The sequence below is a fragment of the Acanthopagrus latus genome, chromosome 12 (assembly GCF_904848185.1).
Source record: "Acanthopagrus latus isolate v.2019 chromosome 12, fAcaLat1.1, whole genome shotgun sequence".
Taxonomy (NCBI): domain Eukaryota; kingdom Metazoa; phylum Chordata; class Actinopteri; order Spariformes; family Sparidae; genus Acanthopagrus; species Acanthopagrus latus.
The window spans coordinates 18,259,016-18,279,872 of NC_051050.1; the positions used below are offsets into that span (position 1 = coordinate 18,259,016).

Below are 20,857 nucleotides of genomic sequence, written 5' to 3' on the forward strand. Positions count from 1 at the left end.
TGTTTTAAGTGAAAGACAGGGATCAAATGAACGGCCTGGGGCGATGGCTCTCGTCTCAACTTGCTCTGTTTTTTTTTTGTTGTTTTTCACCCCATCGCTGAAAAAAAAGAAGACGTTGACAGCATGTCAGTGCAGACAGTCGGTCGAATAAAAAAAGTACAAGCAAGAAGGCAAATAACAGTCATATTTACTGCAAGATTTACACTCGGTGTAATAAAATGCTCATTTAGAATAGTTGTAAATGTAATTTTTTATAATTTATTGTAACTCCAAACAAAAATAATTTCTACAAAAAATATTCAAATAATGTCATATAATGCTGATACGTGGTTGATATCTTTTTCTCTCTCTTTTAGATTTCTCATAAGTTAAATTCTGTTAAATTCTGCTTTCCTGAATACTGTGTGAAGATTAAATCTCGCTAAGTGTGGCAACAATCACTCATTCCTATAACAACCATAATAGTGACTATTTTTTTTAAATAATTTGTAACCCCCCTGGATATTATATAATATGTATAATCTCAGCGACTGTTAGTGGGCACATTAGATACAATGACTGAAGATATATTTTAAAAAAACAAAAAAAAACAAAACAAATGCAGCAGAAATATAATATAAACGTCAAATCAAGTCTCATCTTTTCAGAAGAAATGAAACCTGGTAATATACTATGTAGGCCTCAGCAGCAGGATCAAACGCACATCTCGCCTCCCGACCCGTCCGTCGTGTCCACGTCTTGTGCTCTCAACTGAGTCCGACCACACACACACACTTTGGCCGTCAGTTTAAAAGAAGCGAGATCCTTAAACTCAATGAAGAAAGGAACAAAAAAAGAATAAAAGGTCCTTGTGGTTACAACAGCCATTCCCTTTGAAGTGAAACAGTGGTGATTTAAGTGTTTTGTTTATGCTTTTTGGTTTGATGCACATTGCTCCATCTCAGGAATAAAGGGAACAGTGGTTGGTATGATTTTTTTTTTTCCCCCTTCGTCTGCATCTCGTTCTCTGAGGTCGCTTCTCTTTTTTTTTTCTTCTGTTTGTCCTTCTCACACCTGAGCACACACACTCAACATTATAACAGTCCTGTGAGGTGTGTGTGTGTGTGTGTGTGTTTGAAAAGGGGACTGGGGCTAGTTAGTATTGTGTAAGTGTGTGCGCTTTTTGCGAGTGCTGCGGTGTGTTTTTTTTACGTCGGGTCCAAGACTGGGGTGGCCCTACCCACGCTGGGTCACCCGTTGCCTCATGAACACACACATAGACACACACTCCTTGGTCTGAGGGGTTTTTTCGTGGCTCAGTGGGGAGTTAACGTGGCCAGCAGGTGGGCTAGCAGAGTGCAGAGCAGCAGGGTGGCCGTGGAGAGGTGCAGGGAAGAGGCAGCGTTGCAGTCCTTGCCCGCCTCACAGCGGGATTCTTGGCACAGTACCCCCTTAAACTCTGGAGGACAGATGCACTTCTGGTTCTGGTAGCATGTTCCTCCATTCTGGCACAGGAGCATCTCCTCGTCGCAAACGTTGACTGTGAGCGGAGGCGAAAGAAAGACAGAAGGAAAAGAGGGAGAGTGATGGAATTGCCGCGGTAAGGGGAATGAGAAAGAGAAGGAATCAAGAAGGTGAAGCAGAGTGACAGAGTGACAGGCAGTAAAAGGATAGTGGGGGAGTAAAGTGCAGAAAGAGGGAAGAAAGATGTATTGGCATTCAGAAAGACAGGTGAGGGAAGATAAGGAGGGGTGATGGCAGAAAAAGTGTGATGGGAAACAGATACAGGGGAGGAGAGGAATTCAGGGCAGAAGAACAAAGTAGAAAGAAAAGCAGGAGGAAGGAAAAAGGCAAGATAAATTCTCCACTCTTTGCCTCAGGGACAACAACAGGTAACACCTGCCTTTTTTGTGTTAGCAGCCCTTTTCTCTGTTTTTCTTAAGCCTGCACTTTATCAGGGTCATGTTAAAATCATTGCTGAAATGCAGCAGAAACAACACTGCACGTGTGATAACTGATAAGCAATGATTGGAGGAACAAATGGCATAATTAAAATGCTATAAAAGGCATTAGGAAAGGCACAGAGGTAGTTGTACTGCACAAGATATTTGACCTAAAAATGTATTGAGAGAAAGTAGAGAGGATCCGGCTTCTGTGACAAGAAATAATTACATAAGGCAATATTTTTTATTGCACCAGATATAATTGGCTCTGTTGGATTGGAGTATTTGGAGTAAGATGTCAGATCTAAAACATGCTGTTCTACTATTTACTACAACATGTGGCATATCGTAATAAATAAACCCACAGTTAAAACACATGCCTTTTGAGGTTTTGTGTGTGTGTGTGTGTGTGTGTGTCAGTGTGTGTGTGTGTGTGTGTGAGTAGTTAGGGAGGGTCTGTGTGGGACTGGGGCCCCTGACTGGATGGTGGATGGTGGAGGAAGGCGATTGCCTGTAATGGGGTTAAGGAGTGACAGGGTCATCAATTAAAGGAGCGGCTGATGCTGCTAATGAGCTACATGATCTATTCCCACGGGAGTAAAGAAAGCATCGGGAGATGCATAAGCTAAGTGGCATGGTGCACTTGCAAAGGTTCTGGAAGGCTACAACATTTGTTAATCTCTGGATTTTTAGATGGTATCCCACCACAAATCAGTCTCCTTACACTCACCGTAACAGCCTTGTTTCCAGTAATATCCTGGCAGGCAGTCATCACACTTGGCCCCTGTGGCACCATCTTTGCACTGGCAGAAGCCTGTGCCGTTACACCGGTCATGAACCGAACCCATCTGGTTGCAGTTACACTCTGAAGGGAAGTCGAGGAACAAAGACATTTTTTTATAAACACACACACACATACACAACAGTCATTTAGATAATGTGACATATTTATGTCTGCCTGGACTGATAACTACTGTGATTTAAAGCATTTTATTTTTTATGTTATAGCTGATTTTGGAACCCACAGGTCTTATCATTTTATCAGAGAGTACCTGAACTATACCAAGGTATCCAAGGGGTTAATGTTCTTGAACATTTGCTTCACACTTGGAAAAGGCTACAATGACCATCCTCTCATGTAAACAGAAAAAATAAAATGACAGATGTCCTCTGTTTGAAAGTACTGTATGTATCAGATATTGTTTGGGAAACAAAACCCATCTAAACAGGACAGCAAGTACTTTTGATCCCAGAATATCTGCTTTCAAATACAGGTAGAGTAAGTACAGGGAACATTGTGGTATTTTGAACAGTTGAGGGTGACTTTTGTTGTTGTGCTGCACAATTAAACAACAAAAAGTCTGTTGAAATTCTTCTGATTTAAATGGCAAAAACAGGCTGAGATACTAGATTTATTCTTTCTAGAGCAAACCTCTTTAAAACAGAATGACATTGACAGTTTCTCTTTTTTCAACATAATTACTCTCATTTCTTCATTATCATTACAAATACATGTATTTATAGAAGCTGACTGATATCCAGATCAGTCATGGCTGGTGGCAGATCAGAGATCATATAAAACTGCTGAGCTGCATATTTGCATCGTATTTGTCAGCTACTTGATGATGAACCAAAGTTTCTCTCATGATTTGTCTTTTACTTTAACCCAAAATCAAATTAATTAATTTACTAGAAAATGTGTCATAAAATATTCATAAAAGTGAAACAAGCCAAGAGGCACAGCTGGCAATGTGGTTGGTATCTAGTGTGTTTGTGGGTCACGTGCATTAATACTGGGATTGTATATAAACCACTGAATAGCTGTGTAAAATGTGTGCAAACGCATTAGTGCTTGGTCTCTTGCTAAAGAGACGCTGGTGTGAACTAGTTTCTGTTGCCATGCTTGGTGTGCCAGTGCACTGGCAGATGAGCTAATGGGGCCTTATTTGTGCTGACTCCAAGGCCTGGCCCTGTGTGCGCCCCAACTGCGACGAGTTCACCCTCCAACCCCCTGCAGTCCACCTACAGATGGATCCAAAGCAACACCAGATTTTAGCTCCACAGCTATGTGAACAGAGTGACCTCTTACTAGGACATGCCCTTAATAAGACGGAGTTTAAAAAAGAGTAAATACTCTGTGAAAGCATACAAGCAGTGTATAGCACTGTCCATAAAGAGCCACTATCTACAGTTGTATTTTTTTTTTATCTTCTTGGCCCTGTACTCCAGCACATTATATTTGAAATGACCTTCAAGAGTTGACTTTCAGCTTAAATGCAGCCGGGCAGTGAACCCAAGCACTCAATGTTTTTATGTACAAACGATGGAAAATTCTTGACTGACCGAGTCAGTCACTTGAGCATATTGTTCCACTTGCTTCAGGCAAAACTCCTCTGAACAAAGCAGAGGTAAAGATAGCTGCAGTGCAGACCTGGAAGAGCATCTGCAGGGAAAATACCTGCTGATATCTAAAGGTCATAAATTTCAGCCAAACGCTAACTGCAAAGGATTTGCAACAGAATATTACAGACTTCAAGCTGTAAATTGAAATAATATGACCTTATTAAGTTACTATGCTGAATGTTTACGGAGCAACATTAGCATTCATTTGCAGTCATGTTTCTTGCTACCTGACAGAATTAAGTCCACTACCTTCTCACAATTTTAGCTGTGGATCTGTAGATCTGAGCTGTTGGTCTAAACTCATGTGTAAAATATATCTGGCTTTTTAGCTTCTACATTCACTATTATGTTGACCAGCTAGTCACCAAGTTTATCTGTTGTTGCTGTTTGAACATGGGTTACAGTGGGTTGGTAAAGTGCTGCGTCTGGGATAATGTGCAAAAAGGGACCCAGTTCCTTCACTGTTCGACTGATGAGGATGAACACAATTAACTTAAATTGGCTTTAATCCCATAATCCCTTTTCACACAGGAATAGTATTACCTGGGGACCTCTAGTAATATGTAATAATTGCAGAGGACATCTGTTATTGTAGGACTGTGCAAATCTGCCATGTCTGTTATTTGTAAAGTAAAAAGTTAGCTGAATATCATCTACGATAGTTTGCCAAATATTATAGCCATGCGAAACATATTGGTCATTTGGGATTGTATTTCTTTTTAGGCCTCTCTTTTCTTACGGAACAAATGAGTCATAGTACGAGAGTAAAAATATACATGTTTTTTTTTTGTTACTGGATGAATGTATTTCAGATTTCACCACCACGTCGACCTTGATGTGGTAATCTTCACTTCTGAGCAATCGCATGAATTTTAAAAAGTGACAATGACTACAGAATCCCTTCGTCGGTCATGCAGGACATGCACTCCCCCACCACACTGACCGATGCAGACGCTCTCATCGTCCAGTTCGGCAGAGGCGTTGCGGAAGTATCCCAGTCTGCAGTGTTGGCAGTTCTGGCCCCTGGTGTTATGCTTGCAGCTGACGCATGTGACGATGTTCAGGTAGTCGATGTAACTGCAGCGGTTGGAGTGGCCGTAGCACTCACAGTCTGAAAGAAAAAGACACAGATCAAAGTACATTAAAGGGGGCTAGAGTTGAAGTCAATACTTAAAACTTGGGTTAGGATGGCCTTTTTTTCAAGCATTCTCACAGGGTTCCTCTGTGACAGCAGGAAATGATAAATGACTTGCACTAACAGATACGTCTTAAAGTTTTAGTCTTACGTGTCAGTGAAGAAATGAATGACTCTGAGTGTGTTTTATGACTCGCCTTTCTGACTCTATATTGGTTCAATAAAGACAAACCACTCCCTCTCCATTCCTGCACTCACAGGTTTGCTGAGTCTGCTTCGCTGGGCTGCACTGATTACTGATGGGAATTCCACTATCCTCTGTGTGTGTGTGTGTGTGTGTGTGTGTGTGTCTGTGTGTCTGTGTCTGTGTGTATGTACATGTTGTTTGTGTATATGTGAGCAGGCGTGTAAATGCAAGCATGTTAATTGTGTCTGGGAATTTAATTGCATTACGGGATGAGTAGATTATACGCTACAGAATTATAACCGAGGGACTTTGGGGTGAGTGATACAGTACAGTAAGGGTTTTCAGGCCGCACCTGACGCCATGGAATCAGTCTGACCCTGTTTAACCCGACAGAAAACCTCTAATGCTTCTCCTCCCTTTTCTCTGTTTGTTCTTCATTTCCACAGTCTTAAATTCTCTTTTACAAAGCCCTGCACAATCAGAGCTCTTAATTAAATTTTCTCTTTGTAATTCATGAATTATCTGAGAGGATTTGATTGCAGGTTTTGCTCTATACGCTTGCGCGCTTGATAAATTAGGACCTCTTCCAAATTTCCCACCCTGAAACCAAAGCTAGAAAAAAAAAAACGATGCTGTGGAGAATGGTGTAAGACCTCTGTATAATTTTCCCACAGAGAGAGAAATGAGCGCCTGATATCATTTACCGGTTCTGCATTGTGCAGGAGGGGGGCAGCGAGAGGTGTAGGGGGTGTTGCTCTACATTCTCGCTACGATTATCTTGGCTGAGGCTGGTACATAATTAAGGTTTTATTAAGCTTTAGAAGTTGGCTGCAATAGTGTGCTGCAAGGCATCACTGTCCTCTAAAGAGGCGTTTACCAGCCATGTTTATGCAAATACACATTTAAATGCACATTAAAAAGTCGGAGTTTAGCTGTTTAATCAGCCGTCACATTATTATTTTATTATTGTTTGGTTGATGATGCCAGCTGAAATATTAATGAGCTGGTTTAAAGGAAGCCAGCGAGAGGAGCACCATAAAGTGCCTCTCTCAGCACTGAGGGAACCATGCTAGCAGTAGGGGAAGAACTGCCTAATTAAATATAAATGGCCAATTACTCCTCAGACCGGAGAGGCAATAGGACATTGTTTCACAAATTAACGTTACGAGTCAAGATGCTGCTTTATTGGTGTTTATCAATTGTGAATTGTTAACGGTGAAAGACGGTTGCATTTAAGGAAAGAAGCTGAGCTGCCCGCTTCAAAGAGTCTCTGAGGCTGGAAGAATAATGGCATAGTTTGCTAACAAGCATCCTCTATTTAACCGATAAAACAGCAGTGTCAATGTAGGCAACTGTTTGATGGTTTAATATGAATTTAAAGTCCAAACACTTACCTTGATCATGCACATAAAGCAAACACAACCACACAGCAGGCACAGATGCACAGGGAGAGAATGTGTAAAATGAAAAACATGAAACATGCAGGAGAAGGAATTTTCCACAGGTTTTCTACTTGGAAAAACAGCATCAGAATGATTAAAAGAGTGCACTGATCTGAACTGAGGAGTTCAAAGGATTTAACCGAGCTCGAGTCCTACTGTCTGTACTTTTGGACCGCGTGCTGCTCGTGTTGGTCTCTTACCTTTGAAATCATCATATACGATCCCAAACAACTGTCTGGCCTGGGGCTCTCCTGAGATCAAGAGTTTCAGAAGCCCTTGAAGGATAAAGGCATTCTTGTTTGAGATTTGTCTCCCACATCATTCACCGTGCTACAGTCTTCTACAGCACTATACCTTCACACAGCGAGAGCAGGTATAGCCTATAGGTCCCTGTCGGTACTACAGAGAGGTTCTATGGATTAGGTGTGTGGGATTCCCACTAGATTCTACCCTAAAGACTGGGGTTGCTTTGTTCTATAAAGCTGGCATAATCTTCACCTAGTGCAGTGTTTCTTAACTGGTTGGACAGAAACCAAAATTCATCCTCAAGATTTTTCTACAGTCTTTGAGTCAGACCTGATTTGACTGCTTAATATTTGTGTGCTGAAAGCTGGGGTAGTTATTAAGATTAATACATGAAATAATTTTCAAGACACTCCAAAGAGATGAAATTCATTCTTGACCTTGGAAACAGCAGTTGGCAAAATAATCCCACCACAAAGTCCATCTCGGGGAGATTACTAGGTGTTCTCACCAACTGCTGTGACCAAGGTCAAGAATGAACTCTTAATCAAACTCTCAATCAAAGCAAAAATAAAAAAAAAAAAAATGAAATTTTAAAGGTGGGATTTCCTTCAAAATGCTAAACACATGGAGAAATTCATACAGCCTGTGTTCAGAAATTGTGCTACGCCATTGCAGTTGTAGAAAACATTAACAGACCTAATGCGGAAACATGGTGGCTGATGCTAGCTCAAGCCTGTGAGAGCTGACCAGAGCAGACTGGGATTTTAAAGAGACAGCCACTAAAAGTGTTCAGAAAGATGGCTACCCTAAATAAAAACTGATAATGAGCACAGTATGGGACCTTTAACATCTACAATTCTATAACAACTGGGCTAACCTGCTGAAGAAGATGGTGGGATACAATCGAAAGCTCCCAAAGCAGCTGCAAATCAACTCAGCAGTGACTGTGTGGATTGTTTTTCCAAATCCAGAATGAGTTTTCTTAAGATCAAAAACTGCTGTGGGAAACATTCTTAATAGTTTCATTCTTCATAATCTGAAAGATACTCCCAAGAAAATTATGACTCAAATGTGGGCTCAGAATGGTTCAAATCACCATATTTAGCTATAAATGCAGCACCATTATCCTCAACGTGACATTGGGTCCCAATGTGCAACCAGTTATGAATCACTGTGCCATTATTCTGCATGTTCAAGTTTTACCTTTCTTTTTCTCTCGTTCTCTCTCGTCTCTGTCATCATCCTCTTTCCCATGAGTGTGTTTTGGCGTCTTGTGTATCCCTATTTCCCACTCAATGACTTGATTCACTACAAAGGAGCAACAAACTCACAAATCAATCCATATTGACATTGCGCAGATTATCCCAGGCTGTTTTACCGAACTACTGACAGAACAACATCCAGTGCTTTGTGAGAAACCTTTGGCAATATAGATCCTATTCACATATACTGTATGTCCAGGAAGGGAAAATGCTCTTTCTAGTATCAGTTGATCAGACAAGACATGAGATGTAAAACTCATCTTTTCTTTCTCGTCTTTTTTTTAATTTTTTTATTTCTTGTCCCTAAGATTTATTGTTTCATAGAAACATAAGGCGCAACAGTTGGTACCAAATTAAGCCATATAACCTGTGATGACTGACAAGCTACCATCTGATAAATTTAGAACATTTGCTGTTTTTTCTTTACATTTTTCACCGTGACCTGCCAATTTTAACACATGTTGTTAGTTTATTTATTTACTGCACCACAAATAATCTACTGTACATTGCTACTGTAACACTGCTACTGCGGGGTATAAAAGAAATACCTCTCTTTTCAGCTTGTCCTCCATTATGCTCACCATGCCCAAATGAGGTTGTTGATCTGTGGCCATGAGTCTCGTGACCGTGCCCATCAAAGTTATGGGAGACTGAAGCACCACAATCGGGATTCACAATGACAAAAATAATGAGGTGTGTTTTATGAGATTATAGCCAACAGTACATATAAAACAGGCACATTTCCTATCGCCTTTCTTCCCTGTCCATGCCTAGATAAGGTTGTTGTTTTAAGTCTCATGTATGTGTCCTTTTAACAAGTAAAAAAAAAAAAAAACTCTATAAGCTCTAAACAATCTTATAAACAATCTGCCTGTGATTTTTTGCTAGACTGCAGCAAAGTGAGCCAGCCCTTTAAATGTAAAATACTGTCTCTCAGTGATGAAGTTATATCATTGGACGACTGAGTGTTAGTTTACCCATTGGCTGTTTCTCTTTCAAAATGAGTAGGAGTGAAATTAATTACATACCATAATTCCCTCAGCCCTCTAATGATATTGCTAATTGGTTCAACCCTCGCTCGCGCCCACCTCGGTCTCACATTGTGTTTAAGTTCAGCTGAGAAAGGATGGTCAGCTCCCATAAACACAACCAGTGGGACCACAGCTTGGAGGGTTGGAACTATATGTTCTGTTATGCAACGGCTTTCCCCTCGAAGGCTATCGCTAGTGGGCGAAGCAGGATATGATCCATGCCCCACATACAATACACACCCATTATACGACACATACATAACCAGTATATACCTTGCCAATGTGTCACAAGGCAATGGCACATCACAGTACATAATGTGCCCACAGATGGCACAGAGACGGTACAGCACACCTGATTTTTTTTACCATGGGGGAATGAAACCGGAAAACATAAAATCTACTGCTGTGAGACGGTGGTTACACTCTGCATCAGTCTTGCACAGAGCAGAGTAGGAGAGAAAGCAGCTCTCAATGCACAGAGAGGCATCAGCAGTTAAAGCACCCCAAATAACAATCATTCTGAGTGAAAACACTCAATACAGAGTGAATCATTGAAAAACAGCAGATGCCCCGTGGATAGAAACAAATGAAAGAGCAGAGGGAGTTAATAGATGATCAGAACAGTTTGAATTAGAGTTAGAACTGGTGCATTCATACCACTTTTTCACTGAAACGTAGCTTCACACTTTGGCTGCAGTATCCCACATTGCCCACACATGGTCTAGCCTTATATGAGAGTTCAACCGAGACTTGCTTTTCTGTTTTTTGCCCTTATCTTGAGTCTCAAATTAAAAGATGTTGTTAATTAAGGTGCCAAATAAAGAATTAACTCTGTAATATTACAGACACAGATACATGAATTTGATAAATCCAAGATAAGCTTGTGAGGATAGTTGATATACTGCATATCAAATGCACCACAGGTAAACTACAGCAGGTAAATCTCCAAGGAAAGTTGCTGTTACTACATATAAAACAAATACCTTTTCTTTCTTGATGCTCCCCATGCCCATGGCCGGAGCTGGTCACTTTGTGGCCATGAGTTTCATGTCCATGTCCCTCAAATATGTGGGATACTGAAACATCACAATTATCATGAACTTAAGGTTAATTCTACGCTGTTTCCTCAGCAGCCTAAATACTTACACTATGGTGATTAGTGCTGAATTCATGTGTATCTGTATAGGTTCAGTTCACCAAAATGCTACCATGTCGGTCAAAAGACCAACCAAAGTACATTTCTGCCTGTTTTTAAGCCTGTTTTTATTTAAGATATGTTCAACTTGCTGTAAAAGTTTATCACTGCCTAGTAAACCTTTAACCTCTACAACAGCATTGACAAGGTACCTTTCCTTTCTCGCTCTTCCTTTCACTCATGGTAAAAGTTAATCTACTGCATGTTTCAGTCACTACATGAAAATAAATGTTAGCTGCAGTTGCTGTGCAGTTGAAGTACATATAGGGATATACCTTCATGCTCCACCTCGTGCCTTCCTTCCCCGTGCCCAGATGAGGTTGTTGTTTTGTGGCCATGAGTCTCATGTGTATGTCCATCAAAATGATGGGCAACTGAAACACCATGATACAAGTTTAGCTACTGCAAAAGTCAGTCACTACATGTGACCTACAGTTACCTACAGCTGCATATAATGATATACCTTTATGCTCCTCCCCGTGCCCGGATGAGGTTGTTGTTTTGTGGCCATGGGTGTCATGCCCGTGTCCCTCAGATGTGTGGGAAACTGAAACAGGATGACTATCATTATCAAGGCAATCAGAAAATGTATATTCCTGCAGTTTCCAGTTTTCAGTAGCCCATTTTTTCTGCTATAAGTTGCCAAGTTTCACTCCTAGTAAAAGTCACTACAGTCACCACTACTGTACATGGAGGGATATACCTTTATGCCCGTGCCTTTCCTCCCCATGCCCAGATGATGAGGTTGTTGTTTTGTGGCCATGAGTCTCATGTATGTGTCCATCAAAATGATGGGAGACTGAAACACCATGATACAAGTTTAGCCTCTCTACTGCATATATCAGTCACTACATGTGACCTACAGTTCGCTACAGCTGCTGCTACAGTACATATAATGATATACCTTTATGCTCCTCCCTGTGCACAGATGGGGTTGTTGTTTTGTGACCATGGGTGTCATGCCCGTGTCCCTCAGATGTGTGGGAATCTGAAACATGACGACTGTCATTATCGAGGCAATCAGACTATGTATATTCCTGCTTTTTCCAGTTTTCAGTAGCCTATTTTTTCTGCTGTTAGTTGCCAAGTTTCACTCCTAGTAAAAGTCACTACAGTCACCACTACTGTATATAGGGATATACCTTTATGCCCATGCCTTTCCTCCCCATGCCCAGATGATGAGGTTGTTGAGTGGCCATGAGTGTCATGTCCATGTCCCTCAGACTTGTGTGACACTGAAACACCATAATCATTTTGGGACATCAACATTATCACTATGAAGCCACTGCTGGAGTCAAATTAAGATCCAGCACACAAGCTTAAATTACTATTAAGATATAATTGTTTCACAACAGATGTGGCACATTTTTGCCTGTAACTTGCCATGTTAAACTTGTGTGTAAAATTTAGCCTGTCTTGTGCATCACGAAAATCACAAAATATAATATATTTACTACCACTATGTACTAAACAACTACCTGTCTAAACTTTCATCTACTGCATATTTTCCAGTTGTTAACTACAGTTACCCACAGCTGCCACTACAGGACATTATACCTCTATGCTCTTCCCCATGTCCAGATGATGAGGTTGTTGTGTGGCCATGAGTGTCATGTCCATGTCCATGTCCCTCAGATTTGTGAGACACTGAAACACCACAGTCATTATTGACATACACATTGCTTTTATCTGCTGTGTATTCCCATCACTACATTTAACTACAGTGAGCCATGGCTGCCACTACAGTACATTTAAGGATATACCTTTATGTTCCTCTCCATGCCCAGATGAGGCTGTTACGTGGCCATGAGTGTCATGTCCCTCAGACTTGTGGGTCACTGAAACACCACAATCAATTTTCACACAAATAATGAACACTGACAATAACTACTAGTATGGGAAATTTTTGCTTTAAGTTGCAATGTTTAACATGTGGAGAAAGTTTGGCTTACCTACAGCATAATCCTAACTACAGAAAACTTGTAGCTAGTGTGTACAAAAAAATATTGTCTATACTCAAACCTCCCACGGATTCTCATCACTACAGAAACTATGATTAGCCAGGCTGCCAATACAGAAAGCATACCTTTATGGTCCTCCTGGTGATGAGATGAGGTTGTTACGTGGCCATGAGTGTCATCTCCATGACCCTCAGAACTGTGAGAGACTGGATCGCCACAATCATCACTGACATAAATTGTAAACCTGAACAGTAACTCTATTAAACTACAGTTGGTGTTACAAAACTACCTGTCTATTCTTCACTAGGGATATACCTTTATGCTCCTGCCCGTGCCAAGATGTGGAGGTAGTGGTGTGTCCATGAGTCTCATGCCCATGTCCATGTCCCTCAGATGTATGAGACACTGAAAGATCATTGGCATAAATCTTAAACCTGAAACAATAACTCACAAAAGTACCTGTCTATACTCTCGAACTAATGTGTTTTTCTTTCACTACAATTAGTCAGGGTAACCACTACAGCACATATAAAAATATACCTTGATGTTCCTCCCCGTGCCGAGATGAGGTTGTTACGTGGCCATGAGTGTCATGTCCATGACCCTCAGAACTGTGAGACACTGGAACACCACAATCATCACTGACATAAATTGAAAACCTGAAAAATAACACTATTAAACTACTGTTGGTGTTACACAAGTACCTGTCTATTTTTCACTAGGGATATACCTTTATGCTCCTGCCCGTGCCTAGATGAGGTTATGTGGCCATGAGTGTCATGTCCATGACCCTCAGAACTGTGAGACACTGGAACGCCACAATCATTACTGACATAAATTGTAAATCCGAACAATAACACTATTAAACTACTGTTGGTGTTACAAAAGTACATGTCTATTTTTCACTAGGGATATACCTTTATGCTCCTCCCTGTGCCGAGATGAGGTTGTTACGTGGCCATGAGTGTCATGTCCATGTCCCTCAGACGTGTGAGACACTGAAACACCACAATCATGTTTAACATAAATAATGCACCAAGTATGCTCCAGCACAAGAGCTTAAATTGACTTCTACTACTTTTACTGCATATATCCATCACTACAGGCAAACTACAGTGTACTTGCTACCACTCTGTACAAAAAATACCTTTCCATACTCTGATCTACTGCATATTTTCATCAATACAGTCTGCCACATTCAACCACAGCCACCACCACAGCATGTGTTAGGATATAAAGTACCTTTATGCTCCTCCCCATGCCCAGAGGAGGATGCTGTTTTGTGGCCATGAGTGTCATGTCCATGTCCATCAGATGTGTGAGATACTGAAAAGCCACATTTATTTTTAACATAAATAATGCACCTAGTAACCTATATGAAACTATTGTTGGTGTGAATTTTGTGCTGTTGATCTGCAAAGTTTAACTTTTGGGTAAAAATTTTGCTCAACTACTTCATATGTTGTTTTAAAAAAAAGGCAAACTACAATATATTTACTACTGCTATGACACATAAAAATGTCCATCTATCACTACAGTTAAGTACAGTTAGCCACAGCCATCACTACTGTGCATATAGGGATACCTTTATGCTCCTCCCTGTGCCCAGAGGAGGATGCTGTTTTGTGGCCATGAGTGTCATGTCCATGTCCATCAGATGTGTGAGATACTGAAAAGCCACATTTATTTTTAACATAAATAATGCACCTAGTAACCTATATGAAACTATTGTTGGTGTGAATTTTGCGCTGTTGATCTGCAAAGTTTAACTTTTGGGTAAAAATTTTGCTCAACTACTTCATATGTTGTTTTAAAAAAAAAAGGTAAACTACAATATATTTACTACTGCTATGACACATAAAAATGTCCATCTATCACTACAGTTAAGTACAGTTAGCCACAGCCATCACTACTGTGCATATAGGGATACCTTTATGCTCCTCCCTGTGCCCAGATGAGGTTGTCATGTGGCCATGAGTTTCATGTCCATGGCCATGTCCCTCAGACTTGTGAGACACTGAAACATCATTGACATAAATCTTAAACATGAACGATAGCTCCATTAAATTACTATTGGTACCCATTTATACTCTCAGTTACTGTGTTTTTCCATCACTACAGTCAGTCAAAGTCATCACTACAGCACATATGAAGATATACCTTTATGTTCCTCCCCATGGCCTGATGAGGTTGTTACATGGCCATGAGTATCATGTCCATGTCCCTCAGACTTGTGGGCCACTGAAAACACCACAACCACTGTTATTGATATAAATAATAAATCTGAACAATAATACTAATCTCACAAATATAGTTACAGTTTTTGCTATTTCCCATTTTCAGTAGCATTTTTTTACTGGATGTTGCCATGTTTAACTTGTGGGGAAAGTTCAGCCTCTCTACTATAGTGTATATTTCCACCGCCAAACGCAAACTACAGTATACAAGTGCTACAATTATGCACAAAAATGACCTATTCTGTTTTGCCATCACTACAATTAGTCAGTCACCACTACAGCACATATGATAATGTACCTTGATGTGCTTCCCCGTGGCCAGATGAGGGTGTTATGTGGCCATGAGTGTCATGTCCATGTCCCTCAGACTTGGGGCTCACTGAAACACCACAACGGCTGTTATTGATAAATACTAAACCTAAGCAATGATAATAATAAAAGAAATCTCAGAAAATGAGTTACATTTTTTGCTGTAATTTGCCATGTTTAATTTGTGGGGAAAGTTCAGCCTTTCTATTTTATTGTATATTTCCACCGCCAAAGGCAAACTACAGTATACAAATGCCATAATTATGAACAAAAATGACCTTTCTATACTCTATTCTACTGCATTTTTCCATCACTACAATTAGTCAAAGTCATCAATACAGCTCATTTGAAAAAGTACCTTGATGCGCTTCCCCGTGGTCAGATGAGGTTGTCACGTGGCCATGAGTGTCATGCCCATGTCCCTCAGATTTGTGTGTCACTGAAACACCACAACCACTATTATTGATGTAAATAGTAAACCTAAACAATGATGATAATGATAAAAGAAATCTCAGAAAATAAGTTAAATTTTTTGCTGTTTCCCATTTTCAGTCACACTTTTTTGCTGTAATTTGCCATGTTTAACTTGTGGGGAAAGTTCAGCCTTTCTACTATATTGTATATTCCCACCACCAAAGGCAAACTACAGTTAACTTGCTACAATTATGTTCAGCAATTACTATTTTCTATTGTGTTTTGCCATCACTACAATTAGACAGTCACCACAACAGCACATATGATAATATACCTTGATGTGCTTCCCCGTGGCCAGAGGTTGTTACGTGGCCATGAGTGTCATGTCCATGTCCCTCAGACTTGTGGGTCACTGAAACACCACAACCACTATTATTGATATAGATAGTAAACCTAAACAATGATAATAATAAAATAAATCATCAGAAAATGAGTTACATTTTTTGCTGTTTCCTGTTTTCAGTCACACTTTTTTGCTGTGATTTGCCATGTTTAACTTGTAGGGAAAGTTCAGCCTTTCTACTATATTGTATATTTCCACTGCCAAAGGCAAACTATAGTATACTAGTGCCACAATTATGTACAAGAATGACCTGTCTCTTTTCTGTTGCGTTTCACTACAATTAGTCAAAGTCACCACTACAGCACATATGAAAATGTACCTTGATGCGCTTCCCTGTGGCCAGATGAGGTTGTTACGTGGCCATGAGTGTCATGTCCATGTACCTCAGACTTGTGGCTCACTGAAACACCACAACCACTATTATTGATATAAATAGTAAACCTAAACAATGATGATAATAATAAAAGAAATCTCAGAAAATGAGTTAAATTTTTTGCCGTTTCCCATTTTCAGTCACACTTTTTTGCTGTAATTTGCCATGTTTAACTTGTGGGGAAAGTTGAGCCTTTCTACTATACTGTATATTTCCACCACCAAAGGCAAACTACAGTATACTTGCTACAATTATGTTCAACAATTGCCTGTCTATACTATTTTCTATTGCGTTTTGCCATCACTACAATTAGTCACCACAACAGCACATATGATAATGTACCTCTTTGCGCTTCCCCGTGGCCATGAGTGTCATGTCCATGTCCCTCAGACTTGTGGGTCACTGAAACACCACAACCACTGTTATTGATATAAATAGTAAACCTAAGCAATGGTGATAATAAAAGAAATCTCAGAAAATAAGTTACATGTTTTGCTGTTTCCCGTTTTCACTCGCTATGTTTTGCTATAATTTGCCATGTTTAACTTGTGGGGAAAGTTCAGCCTTTCTGCTGTATTGTATATTTCCACCGCCAAAGGCAAGCTACAATATACAAGTGCCACAGTTATGTACAAAAATGACCTGTCTATACTGTTTTCTATTGCATTTTTCCATCACTACAATTAGTCAAATCACCATTACAGCACATATGATAATGTACCTTGATGCGCTTCCCCGTGGCCAGATGAAGTTGTTACGTGGCCATGAGTGTCATGTCCATGTCCCTCAGACTTATGGATCACTGAAACACCACAACCACTATTACTGATATAAATAGTAAACCTAAACAATGATGATAAAATAAAACTCTTAGTTAAAATTAGTTAAATTTTTTGCTGTTTCCCATTTTCAGTCACACTTTTTTGCTGTAATTTGCCATGTTTAACTTGTGGGGAAGGTTCAGCCTTTCTACTGTGTTGTATATTTCCACCACTTAAGGCAAACTACAGCATACCAGTACCAAAGTTATGTAAAAGAAATACCTGTTTATACTGTCATCTACTGCATATTTCCATCACTATAATTAGTCAAAGTCACCGCTACAGCACATATAGAGATCCAGTATACCGTCATGCTCCCCCCCGTGCCCAGGTGAGGTTGTTAGGTGTCCATGAGTGTCATGTCCATGTCCCTCAGATGTGTGGGTCACTGAAACACCACATCCACTATTATTGATATAAATAATAAACCTAAACAGTAATAAAAAATCTGCTCATCTATTGCGTATTTCCATGACTGGGATATGGATATACCTTTGTGCTCCTGCTTGTGCCTTTGCTCCCCATGCCCAGGTGAGGACGCTGTATTGTGGCCATGAGTGTCATGTCCATGTCCCTCAAAACTGTGAGACACTGAAGCACCACAGTCATTTTTGACATAAATAATAAACCTCAACAATAACACTGTAGGGCTACAATTAAGATCCAGCACAACAGCTTAAACTGACTCACTATTATGCCACAAATGTAGATGCACTTTTTGCTGTTTCAATGAATATTTTAGCTGTAAGATGCTATGTTTAACCTGCCAGGAAAGTTTAGTCTTTCTACTGCATATTTCTATCACTAAAGTCAAACAATAATACATTTACAAAACTATACATTTGTTACCTCTATGTAGAAAAAAAACCTATCTATACTCTTCTCTAGTGCCTATTTCCTTTACTAGGACAGGGATATACCTTTATGCTCCTCCCCGTGCCCAGATGAGGTTGTTCTGTGGCCATGAGTGTCATGTCCATGTCCCTCAAATATGTGGAGGACTGACAAACCAAAATTTCCATTGTCAAGAGCAAATCCAAAGCTAGCAAAGCTATTAGATTTATAAGCGCTGCACCACTACGGTAGAAGCTATACCTCCATGCTCAGGTTTTCTTATTTTCTCCTCCGCTGTTTTCTGTCCATGCCCAGATGAGGTTGATGTTTTGTGGCCGTGAGTCACTTGTTCGTGTCCCTCAAGGTTGTGGGAGACTGTCACACCACAATCATCATTGACATATCAAGCAAAAGCACCTAGGAAGTTTAATTTTATAAGTACTTTTTCCCCAGCAATATTAACAGAAAGTCTATTTGTTTTGTTTTTTACTGATTCAGTTACTCATCCATTCCATCTAACACACCACAGTCATCACTGCCAAATATTTTATCCAAATATAAAAGATATGATATACCTTTCTCGTCAGCTTTTCTTTCCTCCTCCCTGTGCTCCGATGAGGCTGTTTTGTGGCCATGAGTCTCATGTCCGTGTCCCTCAAATACGTGGAGGACTGACAAACCACAGTGGTTTTTATCGTCATGAGCAAAGCCAGCAGGCAAGCAAAAGAATGTAGAAAATTGTTTGGTATTTTAAATTTCAGTGACACCTGTGTGCCTCAGCTGCAAAGTATATCTCAGGGTGAAATATGATTTACTGCATATTTCCATCACTACTTAATTTATTGCAGTTGGCCACAGTTACCACTTCTGTGTAAGTATATACCTTTATGCTCTTGCTCATGCCTTTCCTCCCCATGCCCAGATGAGGTTGTTGATTTGTGGCCATGGGTGTTGTGATGTGCGTGTTCCTCAGACTTGTGGGAGACTGAAACACCAAAGTCATCATTGACATGATGAGCTTTTTCCAGTTTTGAGAGATCAATGTTTTAGCTGCGAGTTTGCAAGGTTGAAAGTGCATGTTACTACAGTTAGCTACAAAAACTACAATATACCTTTATGCTTCTCCTCCTCTCTTCTCTCCCCATGCTCAGATGAGGTCGTTGTTTTGTGGCCATGGGTCTCATGTCCATGTCCCTCAGGCATATGGAGGACTGAAACACCACAATTTTTCTTTTTTAAGGGACCCATTTTATACCGTGAGTTGCCAAGTTTAGCTTGTGAGGAAAGTTTATCTACTTGCATTAATATGCTGCACCACAAGTAAACTACAGTTTGTAAATCTAGGAGAACATTGCATCGCTACATATAAAAGAGGTACCTTTCCTTTCAGCTTCTCTTTCCTCTCCATGCTCAGATGAGGTTTTGTGGCCATGAGTTTCATGTAGGTGTCCCTCAGACTTGTGGGAGACTGAAACACCACAACAGTCATTAAATAACAAGCTAAAAATCTAGAGATATTTCTACTATGTTTTGCAGTGAGTTGCCAAGTTCAGTTTCTAAACTATAGCATATATTGCTGTAGATTCATATACTTTCCAGCACTACGTTTTGAAAATACCTGTGTGCTCAGTTTTTCTTTCTTTTTCCTCCTCTTTTTTTCTCTCGCTGTGCTCAGATGAGGTTTTGTGTCCATGAGCCTCGTGTACATGCACCTCAGAGGAGTGGGAGACTGTCACCCAAAATTTTCATTATCAGAACAAAGAAAATATCATGAAATTCTGCAGCTTCTCTTTTTTTTGTTTTGTTTTCAGGAGCAAATTCTTTGCTTTAAGCTGTAGTCTACTGCATATTTCCATCACTACAGTTAACTTAGTATAGTCTCTGGGATTAGACGGTTACAGTGATGTTTCTCTTAACCACTGATAAGTTCATGTTTGTTTGTGTCAAAGGCTTATGATTTTTGACCTTCATATCAGAAGGTGAAGGGGACTGTGGTAGAGTTACAAAAATAAGAATACTGGCAAAGTAATAACAACGTTTCTAAGTGAGAGACCACTTTATGACAAACATCAGTGTTTCTGGATAAAGACAGAAATATTTGACAGGGAGTTGCGACACCTTCAGCCACATTCGTGGTAAACAAAACAGGTATTTTAAGCCAAATCAAAAGTATTACCAAGTGTAATACCAAGTGTTTGTTGTATCTGACCCACAACATTATCATTGTCACTATTTAAAGAAAGTTTCATCTTATTCATGGTTTGCAGAAATGTACACTGGCAACATTTACACTGGAGATACTGGTTAACTAGACTACATCTACCACTACAGTACAAGGATACCTTCATGCTCCTTCTCCTGCCTTTCCTCCCCGTGATTGGTTGAGGTTGCTATGTGGCTGTGAGCCTCATGTAGGTGTTCCTCAAAACTGTGGGAGACTGAAACAAACGTAACTGATATACCAGGTGAAGGCAAACCAGGTAGAGTTTTATGATTGACACCACTAAACTAGATACCTTTCCTATCAGCTTTCCTCTCCTCCACCCTTTTCTCTCCATGTTCAGATGAGGTTTCGTAGCCATGAGTCTCATGTTGATGTCCCTCAGACTTGTGGGAGACTGATACACCACAATGCGCAATCATTATTTACATAACAAGCAAAAAACATTTCATAAAATGAAT

At 40.1% G+C, this 20,857-nt stretch overlaps 1 protein-coding gene and 1 long non-coding RNA gene across 4 annotated transcripts in view; one reads left to right on the top strand and one right to left on the bottom strand.

Moving 5' to 3' along the window:
* LOC119030180 overlaps positions 1-20,857 on the top strand; it is a 112,110-nt gene that overhangs the window by 9,946 nt on the left and 81,307 nt on the right. The window lies entirely within an intron of this gene.
* Positions 69-20,857, bottom strand: part of LOC119030179 (netrin-G2) — a 72,528-nt gene continuing 51,739 nt past the window's right edge. For all 3 annotated transcript variants that reach the window (XM_037117573.1, XM_037117572.1, XM_037117574.1), the window contains exons 6-8: positions 5,269-5,436; positions 2,653-2,787; positions 69-1,519 (exon numbers count right to left, since the gene is read on the bottom strand). In XM_037117573.1, coding sequence (XP_036973468.1) covers positions 1,296-1,519; positions 2,653-2,787; positions 5,269-5,436 — 527 coding nt within the window. In that variant the 3' untranslated portion in view covers positions 69-1,295. The remainder of the gene's footprint in view (positions 1,520-2,652; positions 2,788-5,268; positions 5,437-20,857) is intronic.